Source organism: Heteronotia binoei, chromosome 5 (genome assembly GCF_032191835.1).
Source record: "Heteronotia binoei isolate CCM8104 ecotype False Entrance Well chromosome 5, APGP_CSIRO_Hbin_v1, whole genome shotgun sequence".
Classification (NCBI taxonomy): Eukaryota; Metazoa; Chordata; class Lepidosauria; order Squamata; family Gekkonidae; genus Heteronotia; species Heteronotia binoei.
This window is the reverse complement of record NC_083227.1, coordinates 104,495,547-104,514,919: the sequence shown is the minus strand read 5'-3', so window position 1 is coordinate 104,514,919 and position 19,373 is coordinate 104,495,547. Positions and strand designations below refer to the sequence as shown.

General features: G+C 42.6%; 1 protein-coding gene across 1 annotated transcript; it reads left to right on the top strand.

Annotated features, from left to right (window-relative positions):
• The first annotated feature begins 10,977 nt into the window (after positions 1–10,977).
• LOC132571500 (kelch-like protein 24) lies at positions 10,978–19,121 on the top strand. Its single transcript, XM_060238302.1, has 4 exons — positions 10,978–11,138; positions 11,783–11,861; positions 16,103–16,330; positions 17,457–19,121. Exons 1-4 carry the CDS (start codon positions 11,057–11,059, stop codon positions 18,895–18,897), a joined length of 1,830 nt encoding a protein of 609 aa, XP_060094285.1. The 5' UTR covers positions 10,978–11,056; the 3' UTR covers positions 18,898–19,121.
• Positions 19,122–19,373: the final 252 nt, after the last annotated feature.

Below are 19,373 nucleotides of genomic sequence, written 5' to 3'. Positions count from 1 at the left end.
CAAGAGCAGTTCTGGGAGAGCGCTCTCAGCCCCACCTAACTCACAGGGTGTCTGTTGTTGGGAGGGGAAGGGAAAGGAGATTTGTAAGCCACTCTGAGACTCCTTTGGTTAGCAAAAGGCAGGGTATAAATACAATCTCTTCTTCTTCTTGGACATACGGACATATGAAGCTGCCTTATACTGAATCAGACCCTTGGTCCATCAAAGTCAGTATTGTCTACTCAGGCCGGCAGCAGCTCTCCAGGGTCTCAAGTTGAGGTTTTTCACACCTATTTTTTGGAGATGCCAGGGACTGAACCTGGGACGTTCTGCTTACCAAGCAGATGTTCTACCACTGAGCCACCATCCCTCCCCTTCTTTTTCTAAAACAAAGACCAAAAGAACAGCTGTTGTTTCAAATAGCATCAGATATTTTACTACCCCACTCTGGACTGTGCTGTAGTCTCACAGGCAGGTGTGAAGTAGGACAAAACAAAAATGGAGGAAAAAAGAAGAGGAGGGTGCCAGCTGTGCTGCAACAGCTGCTGTTCTCAACTAAAGGCCTGATGGAACATTTCTGCCGTACAGGCCTTCAAGAAATATCTGAGGACTTTGGGGGTGGAGCCAGGAGCATGGTTGTGACAAGCATGACTGAACTCCAAAGGGATTTCTGGCCATCATATTTAAAGGGACCATGCCCTTTTAAATGTCCTCCCTGCACTGGAAATAATGGAGGAGAGGGCCATCTTCTTTTGCGGCTCATAGAATTGGTCCAGTTTTTCTGCAACTTGGGGAAGGGTTGAGATGAGACTGCAGATGCTATGCTGAAAATTTGGTGCCTCTACCTCAGAGAGCCAGTTTGGTGTACTGGTTAAGTCTGCGGACTCTTATCTGGGAGAACCGGGTTTGATTCCCCACTCCTCCATTTGCATCTGCTGGAATGGCCTTGGGTCAGCCATAGCTCTGGCAGAGATTGTCCTTGAAAGAGGCAGCTGCTGTGAGAGTCCTCTCAGCCCCACCCACCTCACAGGGTGTCTGTTGTGGGGGGGGGGGGAGGTAAAGGAGATTGTGAGCCGCTCTGAGACTCTGAGATTCAGAGTGGAGGGCAGGATATAAATCCAATATCATCATCTTCTTCTTCTCAAAAAAACAGAGCCCAAGATACCCACAGATTGATTCTCCATTATACCCTATGAGAACTGGTCTCCATAGGGTATAATGGAGTGCTCAGCAGAAATTGCTTTTCCCCACCCTGCTTTCTGATAATCCTGACGTGAGGAAGGCCTCCAAATTGGGGAATACCCTGCCCCCAACTGGGGATTGGCAAACCTATGCAAAATTGCATCAAGTCCCACAGGGTCCTGGTGGTATTTGGCAGTAGGGTTGCTGAGACCTACCTTGGCTTCAGCAGGGGATTCTTCTTGTGTGTGCTCTGCAAACGTGGCACAATGATGTCAACAGGAAGAGATGTCATCATACTGGGCATGTTGCACCAGCGATGCTCTAGGATTTGGGTAAAAACTCTATGGTACCATGGAGTTTTTACCCAAATGCTAGAGTGTCCCCCATGTGACATGCCCAGCACAATAACATCGCTTCTGAGGGATGTCATGCTGGGCACATTGCATGCTGACAGAGCTCTTTGGAGGCGGGGATCCCCCTGGCAGAGTGCTCCATTCCTACAGGTTGGGGGTTCCCAAACTGGGGAAACCCCTGTCCCAAGTGGGAGCTTGGCAGCCCTATTTGGCAGAGGCAAAAAGAAGGCATCTATATAGTAGGTGGAGAATATAATTTGAAATATACAAGTGGCAAGCAGGAGCTCAAATCCCCCATCCCCCCGCTTATTTTAACCTTTCCCAACCCTTTGCATCTCTCTGGGATTTCTCTTCCCTTTGCCATTTTTTTCCCAGATGCGGCAATATGCACAGCCATAGAAACACAGCTGGAGAGAACAAGTGCAGAATTAACCGGTGGTGGAATAGTTAAGTATTCCTTCTCCTACCCATGACTTCTGCACTTCATATTGCCTCCCTCTGGTTTGTAGTCAAGGGAATAAATGGGCGTTTTCGCACTGACCTTAATCAGCAGCGACGTCCCTCTTCACCGTGCAGGATCTGCGCAGATTTCGCACCAATTGCTGCGGAGCACCCGGAAGAGCCGCAGAGTCCCGCGGCTTTTGCAGCGCAAATGGAAACCGCCAAAACCCAGTTTCCATTTGTGCCGCAAAAGCTGCGGGACTTTGCGGCTCTTCCAGGTGCCCCGCAGCAATTGGTGCGAAATCCGCGCAGATCCTGCGCGGTGAAGAGGGATGTCGCTGCCGATTAAGGTCAGTGCGAAAATGCTCATAGTTTGTTCTTTCATCTGATGCAAACAAAATAGCATACTATGGTTCATCAGGAATTTGGAAGTCTTCCATTCTTGAGTTGTGTGTAAAGGGAGCAGCAGGGTGACATGCAAGCCTCCATTGCATGTGGTGTCCTTTATTAGTATTCGTTGGAGAACAAGCTACAGTAATTCATTGAAAAATGTAATCTACCACAGAGATCCATGCTCTGATCACATAAAGGTTAGGTTTGTGTCATGTACTTTACCTGGTTCAAAATGTGGCAACCAGGCTATTGTTGGGGACTGGATACTGGGATCTGCTCTGGCTGTCCGTCTGTTTCTAGGCACAATTCCATGTGTTGGTTCTTACTGTTAAAGCCCTAAACAACTGGGGAACAAGGTACTTGAAAAAATGGCATAATGCCAACTTACCTGTTGCTACAGTCTTTTCAAGCACTACTCTTTGTGCCTCCACCTGCAGAAGTGAGGTGGATGCAGAGCTGCTAGCTCTGCAGCTGCATCCCCCAGGAGCATTTGAAGGGAGAGCCTGGGAAGGGGGGAACATTTCACATGCTGTCATGTAACTTCTGGATTATCACCTGGGTTCAACTGGCCAACCCCTGCTAGTGCTCCTCTGCTCCCTGCAGTGCTCAATGGAGCAATGGGGGAAATGGCTTGTGCCATGCTACAACATCACTTCTGGCTAGAACCTGCAATGCTCCAGGAATTTTCCCAATATCTATGGTTTTTTGTCACAACAAGATCACTTCTAGGTTCCTGCTTCGGCGGGGAGGGCGGGATATAAATAAAATAAAAATGTCACAGCATCATGTGATGGCCTTTAGTAAACCACCCCCACAAATGCTTCCACTGCTGTCTGAGGCTAGACTGACAACCTTAACCAGAAATGCATCGCAGCCATCTCCCTATCTCTGTGGTAAAGATTACAGAGATTCAGGAAATTCCTAGGATGCTACAGATATTGAGATGTATCAGCAATTGCTTGACTCTGATATAAATGCTCACTTAGAAGTACATTTAAGCAGCCTTATTGTTGTGATATTTGTGGTTCGTTAGCACGGTTACCTCCTAGTCTGCAATCTTTTGTGGCTAGTCCCCCTTTCGTTTTGTGTATATGGTTAGACAACAGGCATACCTGCGCAGATGGCAAACAAAGATTCTTTCCCTCCCCAAGATGACACTTTACCTTTGCACAACTTTCCACCTTGGGATTCACTTTGCATCTGCCTTACTGTCCTTTAGGCACCAGGACAAAACATTTATCTTTAGTCAAGTTTCTAACTGATGGGTTCTATCTTTTGTGGTTATCTCTTATGGTCTGGTTCTAGTCTGATGGGCACTTCATGACCATTTTAGACTGCAGCTAAGAACCCAGAAGTAATGTTGCCTTGTTTTTATGGATTGTTTTCATTAATGTTAATTATGTTGTTGTATTAATGACTTTATTGTATGGATTTTACTTTGTGAGCTACCTCAAGCATGTCTCTGGAGAGATGGCATATAAATTTTCTAAACAAATTCATAAATAAGCCTGAAGACTCTTATGAGATGTTCTGCAATATTTGTTTTATATTTTAATACAATCCCTGTCTCCTTCCATAGGTGCAACCACAAGTAGTATCCTGGAAGAATAGGTTCCCCTCCCCTTTTCCAGATTCTGCTGAATCAGATAGTGTTCTAGGCCAATCCTGATAATTGGTCTCAAGGGTCAGTGCTGGCTGACCTAGAACTCAGCATATTAATCCTTTAGAAAAGTGACATTTGACTATTCTGACACATCCTATAATAGATCAGCCTCCAGCCCAGGCTTGGTCCGCATTGCTTATTTAACAGAAAAGATAGAGCCTAGTTTCACAGGATCAATTTACTCCAAGCCCAGTTACTGTGTAGTGTAATATTGTGCCAAATTATGCCTCTATCTCTTCTCCTCCAATATAGGGCTGAGGTTCTGCTCCTTACTTCCGTACCTGCCAGGTCCTCTTAGAGAGCTGACACTTCCAATCCTGACATTTTCCACGGCTCCATCTGGGAATTAATGGCTGGATATTAACAGCGATGGGGCTGTTAATTAGTCTCATGAAGCTATTGAGCATTCAATTCTCCCTCTTTTTTATCCGCTTTCAGGAAACAACTATAGAATTCTAGCAGAAGAGGTGATTGATTTATTGATTGACTGACTGATTTATTTTTGTTTATCAGCTGGAGCTTTAAATTCTGCCAAACTGAGCAGCTCTTCATGAAAATGGTGCTGAGGCTGACCTGACTTAAGCAAATACATGGAATTATTGAATTATTGAAAGCAAACTAAACAGACAAACATGATACTGCAGATATAATAACATTCCACCTGCAGGTGTGTGGAAAGGAAATGTCTATCAAACATAACTGCCCATTTCCTCCTAAGGTAGTTTTAGGATCACACAGTGTCCTATGGACATATGTGTAGAACAAAGGGACAACCCTTATGTTGCCAGCAGCTGTCAGGGAGGCCACATATTTATTGAATACAGAAACACTGTATGTTTGGTAAGATGTTGGCATACTATCACACATATCATGTAAAATACATGTACATCTGCATATATAATATGCCCTATTCCTGTTGTCCTGTCACATCAGAAAAGCTGTGAAAGGATCTCTCATAGACTTGATTCACATGGTACAATGGCATATAATGGAGGACAAGCATGGAAATATACAAAAAATGCAATGTTACTTCATTTAGCAAATGTGCAAAACAGCTCTGTGATGAGACAACTCTTTAAAATCAGGCAGACAGGGCAGTTCTATTTGAGACATCACTTCTCATGCTTAATATAATTTAGTGTTTGTTCTCTACTATCTCTACAAAACATTGACAAGCATTTTGCAGGACCAAATGTTTGCAGCAAAATACATAACTGTCAAATTGAACTGATACTTACCTTACATTCCAATTCCTATCTGATTTAGCACATTTTTCTAGCAGAATAGCAGCAAATATGTCTCAATGAATCAGACTGATGCCCTCTTCCTAAATGTTTCTACCTGCATATCTTCCACAATTCTAGAATAACAAAGCAACATTAGTGTAATGTGATGATGCAGTTTATGATAATGCACAGACACAGCAGTCATCACATTGCATCCTATGCATTTATTCAACAGCATGCCCAGGTATTAGTGTGTTCTAACCTGACAATAGTTTTCAGCAATTGTCTATAGGAAACCATATTAAGTGGCACACCTGCACCATATTCAGTGGTCAGGACTTTATTTCCATGTTGGCATGTATAAAAAGACTGTACTTCCCATGTCTGGTCTAGAAAGTCTCATGCTTTCCTTTGTCTCATTTCCCCTACCTTCATTATTAGATTCTTTCTGTGAAGAAGCTGTATCAAGTCTGTGGTATGGTCACTCACAATTTCCCTTCATTCACTATTTTTTTAGCTGAAATTAAACTTACCTACTTTTTTAACCCCAAAATCTGATGGGGGAGTACAAAAAAAATCAAACTCAGGTGGTTTGGTGTTTTAAAAACTTGAGCTAGATTCTGTAATGTTAGAATTAATGATAATCATATTAAAAATCATACTAGGAAATCAGTCTGATAGGTTCCCTTCCCCCCCCCATTCACTTCCATATTTTCCCAACCCAGTGAAGATAAATTGAGATGAAATTCTCAGGGTTTGTATCTCTCACCCAAAAGGATGCCCCATGCCAAATTTCAGGCAGAAAAGAAAGTGTTCCTGTTCTCTTCAAGTGTTTTTTCCCCATGAAATTACTGATGTTAAGAGATATGAGATTAAGACTCTGTCTAATCATTAGTCTGTACCATCTTGCATATGGTTATATTTGGGAGAGGGGCAAGGCCTTTGCCACTGCCTCTATTCCTCCCCCAGACTGAACAGCCCTGGCTTCAAGCAAAGAATTTCTCATTCTGCCCAGTAAAGTATTTCCTACCTGCCTATCTATTAGAAGAAGAGCCACAGCATCTGCCTCTATCAACTGAGCCTGCTCTGTCTTGCTTGCAGGGGATACAAGAAAAACCTTTTATCTACTTACCTAACAAGCAACACAACAGAATAGCAAGCAGGGGATATAAATCAGAAAGCTAACTCAAAGACAGGGAGATGATATAATGATTGACAGAAAGTAAAAATGCTACATGGGAAAAAAAAAACAACAATTAGGAAGATCCTGTTTGGCAGGAAGGTGGACTTAGAATCATAGAGGATCATCTAGGGTCACCTAGTCCAACCCCCTGCACAATGCAGGAAACTCACAAAACCTCCCCCTGAATTCCCAGGATCTTCATTGCTGTCAGATGGCCATCTAGCTTCTGTTTGATTCCCCACTCCTCCACTTGCACCTGCTGGAATGGCCTTGGGTTAACCATAGCTCTGGCAGAGGTTGTCCTTGAAAGGGCAGCTGCTGTGAAAGCCCTCTCAGCCCCACCTACCTCACAGGGTGTCTGTTGTGGGGGAGGAAGATAAAGGAGACTGTGAGCTGCTCTGAGACTCTGAGATTTGGAGTGGCAGGCGGTATATAAATCCAATATGTTTAAAAACCTCCAAGGAAGGAGAGCCCACCACCTCCCGAGGAAGCCTGTTCTACTGAGGAATCGTTCTAATGGTCAGGAAGTTCTTCCTAATATTAACCTGGAAACTCTTTTGATTTAATTTCAACCCATTGGTTCTGCTCCTACCTTCTGGGGCCACAGAAAACAATTATACGCCATCTTCCAGATGACAGCCCTTCAAGTACTTGAAGGTGGTGATCATATCACCTCTCAGCCAATCCTCTCCAGGCTAAACATGCCCAGCTCCTTCAACCTTTCCTCATAGAACTTGGTCTCCAGACCCCTCACCGTCTTCATTGCCCTCCTCTGGACCCATTCCAGCTTGTCTATATCCTTCTTAAAATGTGGTGCCCAAAACTGAACACAATACTCCAGGTGAGGTCTTACCGGAGCAGAGTAAAGTGATACCATCACATCGCGTGATCTGGACACTATACTTCTGTTGATACAGCCCAAAATTGCATTTGCTTTTTTAGCCACTGCATCACACTGTTGACGCATGTTCAGTGTATTATCCACTAAGACCCCTAGACCCTTTTCGCACATACTACTGCTAAGACAAGTAGTACCCCCCATCCTATAACCATGCATTGGATTTTCCCTACTTAAATGCAGAACTTTACATTTATCCCTATTAAAATTCATTTTATTGATTTTAGCCCAGTTTTCCAGCCTGTCAAGGTCATCCTGTATCCTGTTTCTGTCTTCTACTGTATCTACTGTATCTGTCTTCTACTGTATCAGAACATCTGATTTTCTTTCTCCTTTGAGTTACATTTACGTAAACTGGGTTTTAGCAGTTTATGTTTGCTACGCAAAAGCCGCGACACTTCCTGTAACTCCGGCGCAGATTGTGCGAAATCCGACTGGACGCTGCGGAGGGAACAGGATTGTGACTGCGAGGTTAGCTGTGTGCGAAAACAGTCACTGTGTTTCTAGTCCAGTATAAGAGATGATCAAAAGCTTTCTATCCAGATGTTTTCTAGACAAACACAAAAGATTTTGTGTTTACATATTACCCATTAACATTCTTCCATTGATGTGAAGCTAGTAATTATATAACCAGATGGGGACTTGTGTACAGTCTTTGACACCAAGTCCACACTCTGCTGGATTGCTTCCCCCCCCCTCTTAAACAAGAGGCCAACCAGAAGCAGGAAGATCAGCAAAGCTGACTGCAATTAAAAACTGAATCTCTAAATCTATTGCATGACTTATTCCAGGTGAAAACTAAGTGTTTCTGGCTACAGCATTTGGCAGAATGAGTGCAGTACATGGGACATTCTCCAGAATCATGTGCTTGAATCTGAGCTTCCTCTTGTTAGAACATTATGGCAATAGTACAACAATCATATGCCATCACCTGCAAGGACAGGAAACTGTGCCTATTCCTGAAATCCTAAATTTGTGTGATGATGCTCCATGCAGGGAGTGCAGTGTCAGAAATCCACTTAGTACATGGATGGCTTGGACTCTGAAGTGTCTCCACATCAGTCTGCATTGTCCTGAAGATCTCTGTTGCTGCTTTGGGGATCCCCTGTGAGACAGGGGCCAATCATGTGATGAATATTACATCCTTTGTACAATCACAGCTAAGCAGAAGTGTGTGTTTGTGTGCATGTATGGTTTGGGTGTTTTTAAAAACAGACTGCACATAAAGATGCAGCACCTGAATTGGACATAAGTCCCTAAATTCTAATGGGAATATTTTTCTATCACTCAATAGTAGAGCATGTGACTCAAGAGCAAGAAGAAAAGGATCCATGGAAAGTGGTTGCTCAAAGCAGATGTTACTGGTTTATGGCCACTGTGTGACACAGAGTGTTGGACTGGTTGGGCCATTGGCCTGATCGAACATGGTTTCTCTTATGTTCTTATAGATTGGATGGTCCAGTGGTATAATTCAGTATAAATAAGGTCCTGGACAATTGTTCATGAGAAGCTTAAATTCAGGTATCACATGGAAACATAGTTTAATTAAACTTACTGTGGTCAGTATAATCATCTGAATGATTGCTGGCCACCAAAATAACTATTGATACTGAGGGTATATGTAACCAGGATCTGAAACAATGGTTTGAAGATGGTTAATTAAGCAGATTTATTCTTAGTTGTGGTTTCATGTGATGCACAAACATGCTAATCCTGGCTTAATCCTGTCACATTCCCCAACATTACTCCCATGCATTCCCCAAACTACAGAGACCCCTGTCTAGAGCGGCTTAAAAGTGAAAACTCTCTCAGCTTTTACCACTTCTTGCTTGTAGTTTCCCTACCCAGTGAAACTGCCACTTGGCAAGGCAAAGAAGGATTTGATTATTTACAAGATGAATCCTGGTTTCACAAACTAACCACAGTTAAAATAGGCTATGGTTAATTAACATGGTTCTGTGTGACATCTGAACCAAGCAAATATTAAGAAATTGAGTGGCTTCAAAAAAACCTGTGAAAACTATACAATGTATGTAAGTGCAGTCAAGTTGCAACCAGTTTGTGGAGACCTCAGCAAGGGGCCTGCAATGCAAGTAAGAAGCAGAGGTGATTTGCCTGTGCTTTCCACTGTAGAGTTTTCCTCAGTGGTCTCCCATCCAAGTACTGAGCCTGCTTAGCGAGTTCTGATCAGGCTATGCCATGTCCCCTTCCCTCCCTATGGCCTGCTTCAATCCACTTCCAAGAGCTCATCTGGGTAGGGCTGGAAGAATATAGGCAATGAGGATGAGACAAAGAAATTTTGTTTGGGGAGTCAGAGAAGGAACACTCTATCCAGTCAATATGAGCAAAACAGGAAGGAGGCAACAGAAGACAAGAAGTTCAGGAATTAGAACTTCAAAGTCAGACAATAAAGCTGCAACCTAAAAGTGTAAGACTGCAATAGTGGGGTAGTGCTTAACACTTCCCCCCTTGTTCCATTTACTCAACAAAAATTAACCCCATCCATTAAGCTCCCTTTGACTCACTGTTTCCAACATCCACAGTCAGCAGCAGCTTGGCAACCCACCCTCTGGGTCCCACAACTCGTTCTTCATATGGATATTGCTACCTTATCTTTGAACACAATAGCTGCAGAAACGTAATGACATCCCTGATTACAGAACAGAGCAGCTCCACATTTTTAAATGTTTATCTCTTCTTGTGAAGGCACCTGTTCCTTGATAGTAGGATAGTAAGATCACCAGGCTTTAAAACGTGGTTTTGCAGTCTCCCAATATGCAAATGTTAAAGGGGGAGTTGCAAAATAGTAAAAGCTCATTGGCTGCTACTAGTCTGTTTCAAAACTGATAGTCATAATGGAGGGAGGTCTTAGCTTTCCTTAGGGATTTCAAGTTTTTATACTTTGCATCAGACTCTTGCCCAATGGCCTAAATACGGTGGTTTCACCAACTACCAGCAACCAAATACAGAAAATGGCAACTGCTTTCCTTGCCAGATACCATCTAATACTGTGTGTTACTGTTTCCCAGCTTGGATAACCACTGGACCAGCTGTCATATTCCTCCACTGGTTTTTGCGATTGCTTCTGCACCAAGATTCATTCCAAGGCAATTAATGACCCAAAATGGTTATCAGGCAACAAAGCCCTCTCAGGTATAGCACTATTTTGAAGCTAGATCCTGGAATCAGAGTAGATAGATGGATCTGAAATTTTTTTGAATGTCAGTTGGGCTTGAGAGAAGCAGATTTTTTGAAGAGTTTTCAGTGTAATCGATTCAATGGTCTTATCATCTGCCTTGATCTACAAGGCTGGCTATTGAAGGGACAGTAAAGTAAAAGAATTTGTCAATGAATATAGGGGGCAGGAAGTATTATTATTTCTGTACCCATGAGAAGAAGAAACATGATTGAGAGTGCTTTGAAGAAAGGAGAAAGGATTAAGTCAGACTTCAGGATTATTATTGAAATGAGTTATCATTAGCCATGTAGTTCAGAATCGCAAGACCAGGCTTCAGGCAAAATCCTCTTATATAACAATGAGCCTCAGGCCACAGAGCATCTATGAGGATGTATTTGGACTGCTGTGAGTGTGTTGTGAGACTCAGTGTTTTAGTTTTTATGGAGCTGTTGTTAAACCCCTATTTCCAATTTTAAGACCTTCTCTTCTTTTCTAGAAATGACTGGTTGATGAGTCTCACTTTTTGTTGAGATCCCTGGACCCATTTCAGTGGATGAATTATGGATTCCAAAAAGGATCTGGATGGTAAAGAGGATGGTATGAGTGTGAGGCCTAATTCTTTGGGATCCTATATTGCTCAGGGTAAGTATATTTCAGAATATGGAAACAAGAGTTAGACAAGGTTTTTATTTTTATTAGTATTCTGCCTCTGTGGTACCCAGTTTACTGGAAATACAAGGCCCACAAATATGCCCATAGAGCCTTCATCCTAATCCAACACTTTAAAGGGTGATCTTAGATGTAAAGTATGAGGCCATGGAGCTCACTAATTTTTTTTATCTCAACCAAGGTGCCACATACTGTAGTAATGATGTGACTACTGTTCTCACACATTGTGTTAATCCTCCTGTAATCTAGAGTGTGGTGATTTGGAATTTATCTAGGATTATAGTACTATGTGTTAAGAGAGCCTGCTATAGGGACGAGTATTTATCACAGAATACTAAATTATCTCTTCAGATAGGGAGAATCATGAAGTTATTCTTTTGGTCTTCACTATAACTGAAGGAAAGCTGAGGGAACAATATGAAGAGTTTCTAGCAGGGCAATCATTTTTCAGAGTGTGACATGCCTGGTAGAATGAAACTACCCTCCTCCCAAATAAATGATACTGGAAACAGATAATCCAGCATCACCTTGTATTCTTCATGTTTTCCTTACATTGCTACTTGGGCAGAGCTATCTCATCACTGGAGTTCTTATTTCTTGTCTCCCCATCTTTACAGGATTAAGAAAACTTTATGAGAACCAGCAGCTTTGTGATGCCACCTTGGTGGCTGAAGGAAAGAATTTCCCATGTCACAGGTGGGTTTCTGGCCTTTGCTTGTCTCCAATCCATTGGTGGACATTGGCCTGGTGATTTAGATGTCATGTCATTAAAAGGCAGGATGTAGATATTACCTTGGGGAGAATTAGTTGTCCAACCAAATAGAGGTTACACAGAATAGCACTAAAAAACTCCAGTTCTGGAAGTAGGGTGACCTCTGACATAGAGTGTAACAATCTTCATCACAATGGATCCTGTCAGGTCCATTTCTCCTAACAAGCCACTGGCATAAGTTCTAGTGGAGTCAGGAAACAATGGCTAGGGATCCTGGAGGTTTTTTGCCATCTTCTGGGCATAGAACAGGGGTCACTGGGGTGGGAGGGGAAGTATTTGTAATTTTCCTACATTGTGCAGGGGATTGAACTAAATAACCCTGGGGGTCCCTTCCAATCTATGATTCTAGTGTTAGTTATATGCCTACAAAGATTTAATTCTTTAAAAATTCTTATTTGCAGTAGTCCCAGCACTTTTGTGAGATTAGAACAAATGCAGTTACTAATGGTGGTAGTAGCAATAACAATAATTAATATTTTCAAAGTGCTTTACAATCTTCATATATTTCTCCCTCTCATTTAACAAAGTAGGTAGCAGATTATTTACATTGTATAGATGGAGAATTGAGAGTGTCATGCAGTGACATGTGCAAGGTCACACAATGAATCCACAGCAAAGATAGGACTTGAACACAAATTTAAGGCCACAGTGATTCTCCCTTTAAGAGAGAGAGAGAGATTTGGGTTGTTGTTTTTTTCCAAATTATCACACAAAACATGGAGTATTTGTGGACAAGGATATCATGTTAAATATGGGAAATTTTGTTTGGGCAGCTATTAAATGCTACAATCCTCTGACTTCAGTACAGTCCAGATTTGATAACTGAGGTTAGTTTCTATCATGAAATTCTAATAAATTGTTGTATTACCTTGCAGGTTCTTCTATGAACTTGCAGTTTTGTACGTATTGTAGCAAACTAACATATTTTGCAGTGCTGGATTCTGCTATGGATTATGGTCAAAACAAATAAGCTTGAGTTGATAAAGGGACGCAATCTTTAGTCTCAGTCTTTTACAGCAAAATTCAAGTGTTTGAAAACTATAAACCCCACAAATTGTATGCTAGCACAATAGCTTTTATTTATGAGTTAACATTATAGCGTAGTACACTAAAGCTTGTGAGGTGCTTAGCATTTTACTAGAGAATGGTGGAACTGTTAGGCAAATTGCCCTAAAAATAGGGTTTGGGGGAATTTAGAGTGGTGGGCAATCAGCCTTTCAGCGAGATCTAAAACCTATTTATACAGAAGGTGTCTTCTTTGGAAGTTACCCAATAACGAGGCAATATAATCTAACAATCAAGGGGTTTTATTGTAAAATAGAGGCAAAAATACAAGGGTATAAAATCACACAGCAAACATACAGTCCTACTAAAGATAGGGTTGAAAATAGACAGGGGTAAACACAAGGGTTGACACAGGGTAATAATTACCTATCGTAGTCTTCGAGGAAGGCTCCAATGGTGACGAAAAAGGAGATGGGGGGTGGACCCTCAACAGATCAGGTATCGGGGGCATATCTAACAGTAGGGTATGGTGTACTGTCAGATGCACACGTGTGGGATGTAGGGTCAGAGCTTATAAGGTCTTCTTTAAGCCCTTAGGGGGTAGGAGGGAAAAAGGATTATGATGCTGGGTCAGATGGGGCATGATGCGATGTCACTTGGTATATTACCTCAGGAAAAGGGGAGGCTCCAGAATGACAGTTAGGGCATGGCATAGGTGGAGGTTTGGGTGGAGGTGATTAAACAAGCCATCCAAACATATCTAAAGATGACAATAGAGGGCCACATTGATACCTAAGGTGACACCCAATTTATACAAAAGAACTCTGGCTCTAGGTGAAGCTGGTCTTCCTCTTCAGCTCTTCTGGCTAGCACCGTCCATTGTCTAAAGTTCCATTTGACAAAAACTTAGGCGGTGTGGCAGGATCCACGCCTAAGCTAAGTTTGATTGCCTTATGTAGAAGTAACAGCTGTTGAGTATGTGAGCCTCTCGCTTCTCTGTCATGGAGTCTGGCACTGCAGGAAGATGGTCGCTGATGATGTTAGCCTACCAACATGGCTTTCATGGTCAAGGCTGGAAACCGCTTGCCTGGACAGTTCCTGGCGACGCAACTTCTTCCACTGCAATGGCCGAGATGGTGCATGCATGGAGCGGCCGGAAACCCATCTGTACTTCTGGCTAGCACTCTTCCAGAAATATAGAGTGCTGTTGTAACGCTGAGGCTGTTAGTATTCACATAAGTCTCTTATAAAATGGTAGATAAACCCACGTTTCACAGCAGATGTGTGTGAGTTGAATCTCCAGGCACTCTGGCAACCAAACAGGTGATTACGGTGTCCATATATAACTGAAATTAGGGGTCTCTTGCTCACAGAACCATGATGATGTTTACAGCATATCCACTTGCTGATAAGCAAAATGATATAGATACTAGAGGTCAGAATCCATACAAGCCTAATCAAATTTAACCAGAGAATTTAAACTCATTTATACACTCCTACAGAAGCCACCGTGGGGTTCTCTGCAGAGAAGGCTCTGCTTTCTGTATCCTTTGCTCTACTACAGACACCTATTTCTGCACCTAATGTGGAAGCTGGCTGCTTAGCCACGCTTCTAGCAGTATTTTGGCTTTTTTTTTATCCTTGCCTCAGATCCTTGACATTTTATCTGGTGAAAAGTTCAGTCGGTACCTTTAAAAATTTGTTGGTTTTATTGATTTATTTAAAATGTGAATAAGCCTGCCTTTCTTCCAAACAAATGGGACACAAAATAAAACCATTTAAAATAAAAAAATAAAAAAAACATTATGAAATTTAAAAACAGAAAGAAAGAGGTAGTTTTATTATTGCTGCAAGGACCAGCCAAGCAGCATTCTATACTTCTGGCTTCAGCTGGCAGCAAGAAGGGCTCTCCACTCCACTCCACTCCACTCAGCTCCATTCTTTCAGGAAGATAATATTTCTATCCCAAAAAAGGGAAAAAACAGGTCCACAGTATGTACATTTGCAGTCTTTTGATAGCCACCCAAGGCCTTGATATTGACCAGCTACTGGGTATAAATAAAGGGGTGTGTGTGTGTGTGTGTGTGTGAAGTGCTATCAATACAACCAACTTAGGGTGACCCCATTAAGAGGCTTTCAAGGCAAAGGAGAAGCAGAGGTGGTTTGCCATTGTCTTCCTCTGCAGAGTCTTCCTTTGTGGTCTCCCTTCCCAAGCACTGACTCTACTTAGTTTCTAAAACCTGGCAAGATTGACCCATACCAAGCCACCTTCCCTCCCATATAAATAAAGTTACTACCTTTTTATGGATCAATAGTTTATGCCTTTAGTGACTGGATTAAAGGTAGAAAATTAATGTAAATAGAAAATAATTACATTACTTAATTACAATGAAATCATTCTAGTGTAGCATTTTGTTTCTAACAACATATCCTTCTGGGGTTCATATTATGGTCTCCCCCATTTGCCCCGAGCATCCACAGGTATGCTGCACTCTGTACAGTGGAAGGATCTTCCTTTGCACTTGATATTCAGCTTCTTGTGTTAATCACTCAGAATCTCTGTCCATGAAAAAAGGTGATATTCTTGGAATTTTTCTTCCAAATGTAATTCAACTTGCAAAAGAAAAGTAGTGCATGTGAATTGTTGTCTAGATCTGACTAATTATTCACTTCAAAGCTCCTGACTTCCTTTATTTTCCTGGTATTTCTCCCCTCCAAACACACTTATATTGCTATGAAATGTAAAATAAAATCACAAGACACTACCAAATTAGTTGTACATATTAGTGGTACACAGAGTTTTTTTTGTAGCAGGAACTCCTTTGTATATTACGCCACACACCCCTGATGTCGCCAATCCTCCTGGAGCTTACAGGGCTCTTAATACAGGGCCTACTGTAAGCTCCAGGAAGATTGGCTACATCAGGGGTTTGTGGCCTAATATTCAAAGGAGTTCCTGCTACAAAAAAAGCCCTGGTGGTACATGAGAGAAGATCCTTTGCATCTTCTTCCAAACAAAGCTGGAGAAACAAGGCAACTGAACATGGTAGCCAATAGCCATTCCTGTTTAGAGAGAACCACCTTAGGAGTTAGAACTGTTATACTGAAAATCAGCTCAAGTTATTCTTTAACCTAGTTGTTTTGCTGCCTCTCTTTTTAGGGCCCTGTTGTCCTCGTTCAGTCCTTATTTCCGTGCTATGTTCACCAGACCCTTCAGAGAATCCTGGGAAAGGCAGGTTGTGCTCGAAGAGATGGCCTCTTCCATCCTTCAGAAAATTCTAGATTATCTCTACACTGGGAAACTGTTGCTTACAATGGAGTCTTCCCAAGACCTCTTCACAGCAGCTAGCAGGCTTGTGATCCTCCCACTGCAAGATATAGTTGGCAGGTAACACAGACTAAGTTCTGTTCGGTGCCTGGCACCGGGGTTCTTTAGAATGTGGATGAGTATCTTAAGATACATGGAAATGTGAACTCCATATCATGGCAGTGGAAACAATGTGGAAACAATGTTCCTGTAAGACACCATTTAGTATTCAACAACTGTGAACTTGCCAAGAAGGATAGCAAAAGTGGTAAGATACATGCTATGGAAACTTCAAAACTTGTTCAAATGTAACACCAATGATAAATGAAGGTTGTTCATGCTTATTCTGCTTTATCTTCATTGTGACAGATTTCTGCACTGTCATTTTCCTACTTTAACAAAGAAGTCAATGAGTAGGTTTCATTTAGGACTCAGACAAAATAGTGCACTTGCTGTGCATCAGTAGAAGAGTAAACTCCATGCTTCAGACGATTAGGACAGAAACTGAAAATAAACCAGCCAATATTGTACTGTCCCTGTAGGGTGCAGGTTCATTTGGAATTCCATGTACAGTTCTGGTCATTGTATCTCAAAAATGACATTGCAGAGATAGAAAAGGCACAGAAGAGGACAACCAAGATGATTAAAAGGTTGGAGCAAATTGCCTATGAAGAAAGGCTAAAGAGTCTGGGACTGGGAAACAGACAACTAAGTGTGGACATGATAGAGATTTATAAAATTATGCATGGGGTGAAGAAAGTGGATAGAGAGAGCTTTTTCTCCCTCTCCCATAATAATAGAATTGAGGGGGATACCCAGTGAAGTTGATGGGCAATCAATTCAGAAGAGACAGAAGGAGTGCCAATGTGGTGTAGTGATGAAGAGCGGTGAACTCTATTCTGGAGAACAAGGTTTGATTCCCCAGTCCTCCATATGAAGCCAGCTGGGTGACCTCGGGTCAGTCACAGTTCTCTCTCTCAGCCTCACCAACCTCACAGCATGTCTGTTGTGGGGAGTGGAAGGGAAGATGACTGCAAGCTGCTCTGAAACACCTTTAGTTGAAAAATGTGGTATAAAAACCAGTTCTTCTTTCTTCCAAAGAGTAATTCAACTGTAGAATTTATTATCACAGGATGTAATAATGGCTAATAAGCATGGATGGCTTAAATTTCTCATTGACTCTTATTTCCTTTCTTGTTCTTATCAGATTTCTTGCTGACAGCATTTCGATGGACAGCTGTCTGGGGCTTTATGCATTGGCATATGCCCACAATCACCAAGCTTTGCTTCGCGTGGCCACACGTCACATCACAATGAACTTTGAGCCACTTTCTGAACACGAGTCCTTCTCGGGGCTGGATCTCAGTACAGTGATGAGTATTGTCTCCTCAGATAAACTTCTGGTGTCTACTGAGCTCACTGTCTACCAAGCTGTGCAACGGTGGGTGAATTCTCAACCAGCTGAGCACCTCTCACTGCTCAAGAAGTTGATGGGACAGATCCGTCTTCCCCTTCTTACTTCTGAGGAGGTAACTGCCATTCAGGCAGATATCATTGCCCAGTATGGACATGCTCACCTTCAGTGGGAACAGCTGGATGGGGAAGGGAGGTTGCTGAAGAGTGGAGGTCTCAGGTGTGGTATGTATGATGACTGGATTGTGAGCTTGGGCCTTTTTGTAAGCAACATGCAAGGAGGAGTGGTTGAGCGTTTGAAAACTCACTTCCTGGGTTTCAACCTTCAGACAGAAAGTTGGGAGGAGATACCACCCTTGATGTATCTTGATTCTTCAGGCTTCTTGGCAGTAGGGCACAAGCTCTATGTCTCTGGAGGGCAAAAGCTTAATGGCTCAATCTTAGGCAATCTGCATGAGTTTGATGCTCTGACTGGCCAGTGGATACAGCTGCCTTCCATGTCTGTACCTCGGCGAGAACATGGCTTTCTAGCCTGTAAACAGAAGCTGTATGCTTTGGGGGGCCGGAGTGGCCGAAGTGTGCTTGATTCTGCAGAAAGTTTTGATCTGACACAGAAATCCTGGTCTCCCATTGCCAGCCTGCCATTTCCAGTGAGTCATTTTGCCTCTGCCACACTGAAGGACAAGCTTTACCTAATTGGGGGATTCTCTCACACAAGGGCAAGTGGCCTTGCTCATAGGGGCATTCTGATTTATGATACAAGGTTAAATGTGTGGAATCAGATGCCTCTGGCTTTTCAGTGTTACAAATCAACAGCTGTGACCATGGACAATGGGATCTTTGTCATCGGTGGACTTGTAGAAGAAAGCAGCCGGCGTGAGACACCTGGCACTGTAATCAGAGCTCTGATCTCTGGCACTCATAAGTGTTTTTTTCTCAGCAAGGATGGCACAGTGAGCCAGGATGTTACAATTCCAGAACTTCCCATACTTGTCTTACCACCTTGTGCAGTTCACTGGCAGAGCAGAATTCATGTCCTGGTAGGGAATACAATTTACCAGTGGAGGCCTGGTGAATTGAGTTGGACTCGTAGTCGAAAAAGTGCTCCCAACACAAGGGTGACATTCCTAACAGTAGTTAATGGTGTGACTCTGAGGGTGCCAAAGAAAACTATTCAGCCCCTTTTGAGACATTCATCAGCAGCCCTGACAGCTGTTTGGGTGGCAGATAATTAACAGCCTTGCCAACACATTCCAAAGCCAGTCACCTCCTCAGTTCTTTTGATGCCAGCTCCTGCTCTGATTGTAGGATACCTCAACACCAATCTGCTCCCTTTAAATATCATCAGTGCTGATTTCTTTTAGGAGCAGAATTGGCTTCTCCATTTTTTGCATTTGAGATCGTGAGTCTATGGCTCAGACAAGAGGACTGATTGCTGAATAAACTCCATTTCTACCTTTGACTTGTTTTATTTATGATATAATCATTCCAAGCATCACTTATTATGAGGGGGAAAAGGCAAAAGGCTCATGTGATCAGGGAAACTTCCCCCAAGTAAAGAAAGCCTCCTGTCCTTAAAATAAAAGTCCCCCTCTCCATTTGGTTCAGAATTTTCAAGGCTGGGCCCAACTGGACTGCTTTGGGGGAAGAGAAGAGGGGGAGCACACTTGACAAGTATAACTTACTGTACCTTGATGAAAATTGGTAGCCA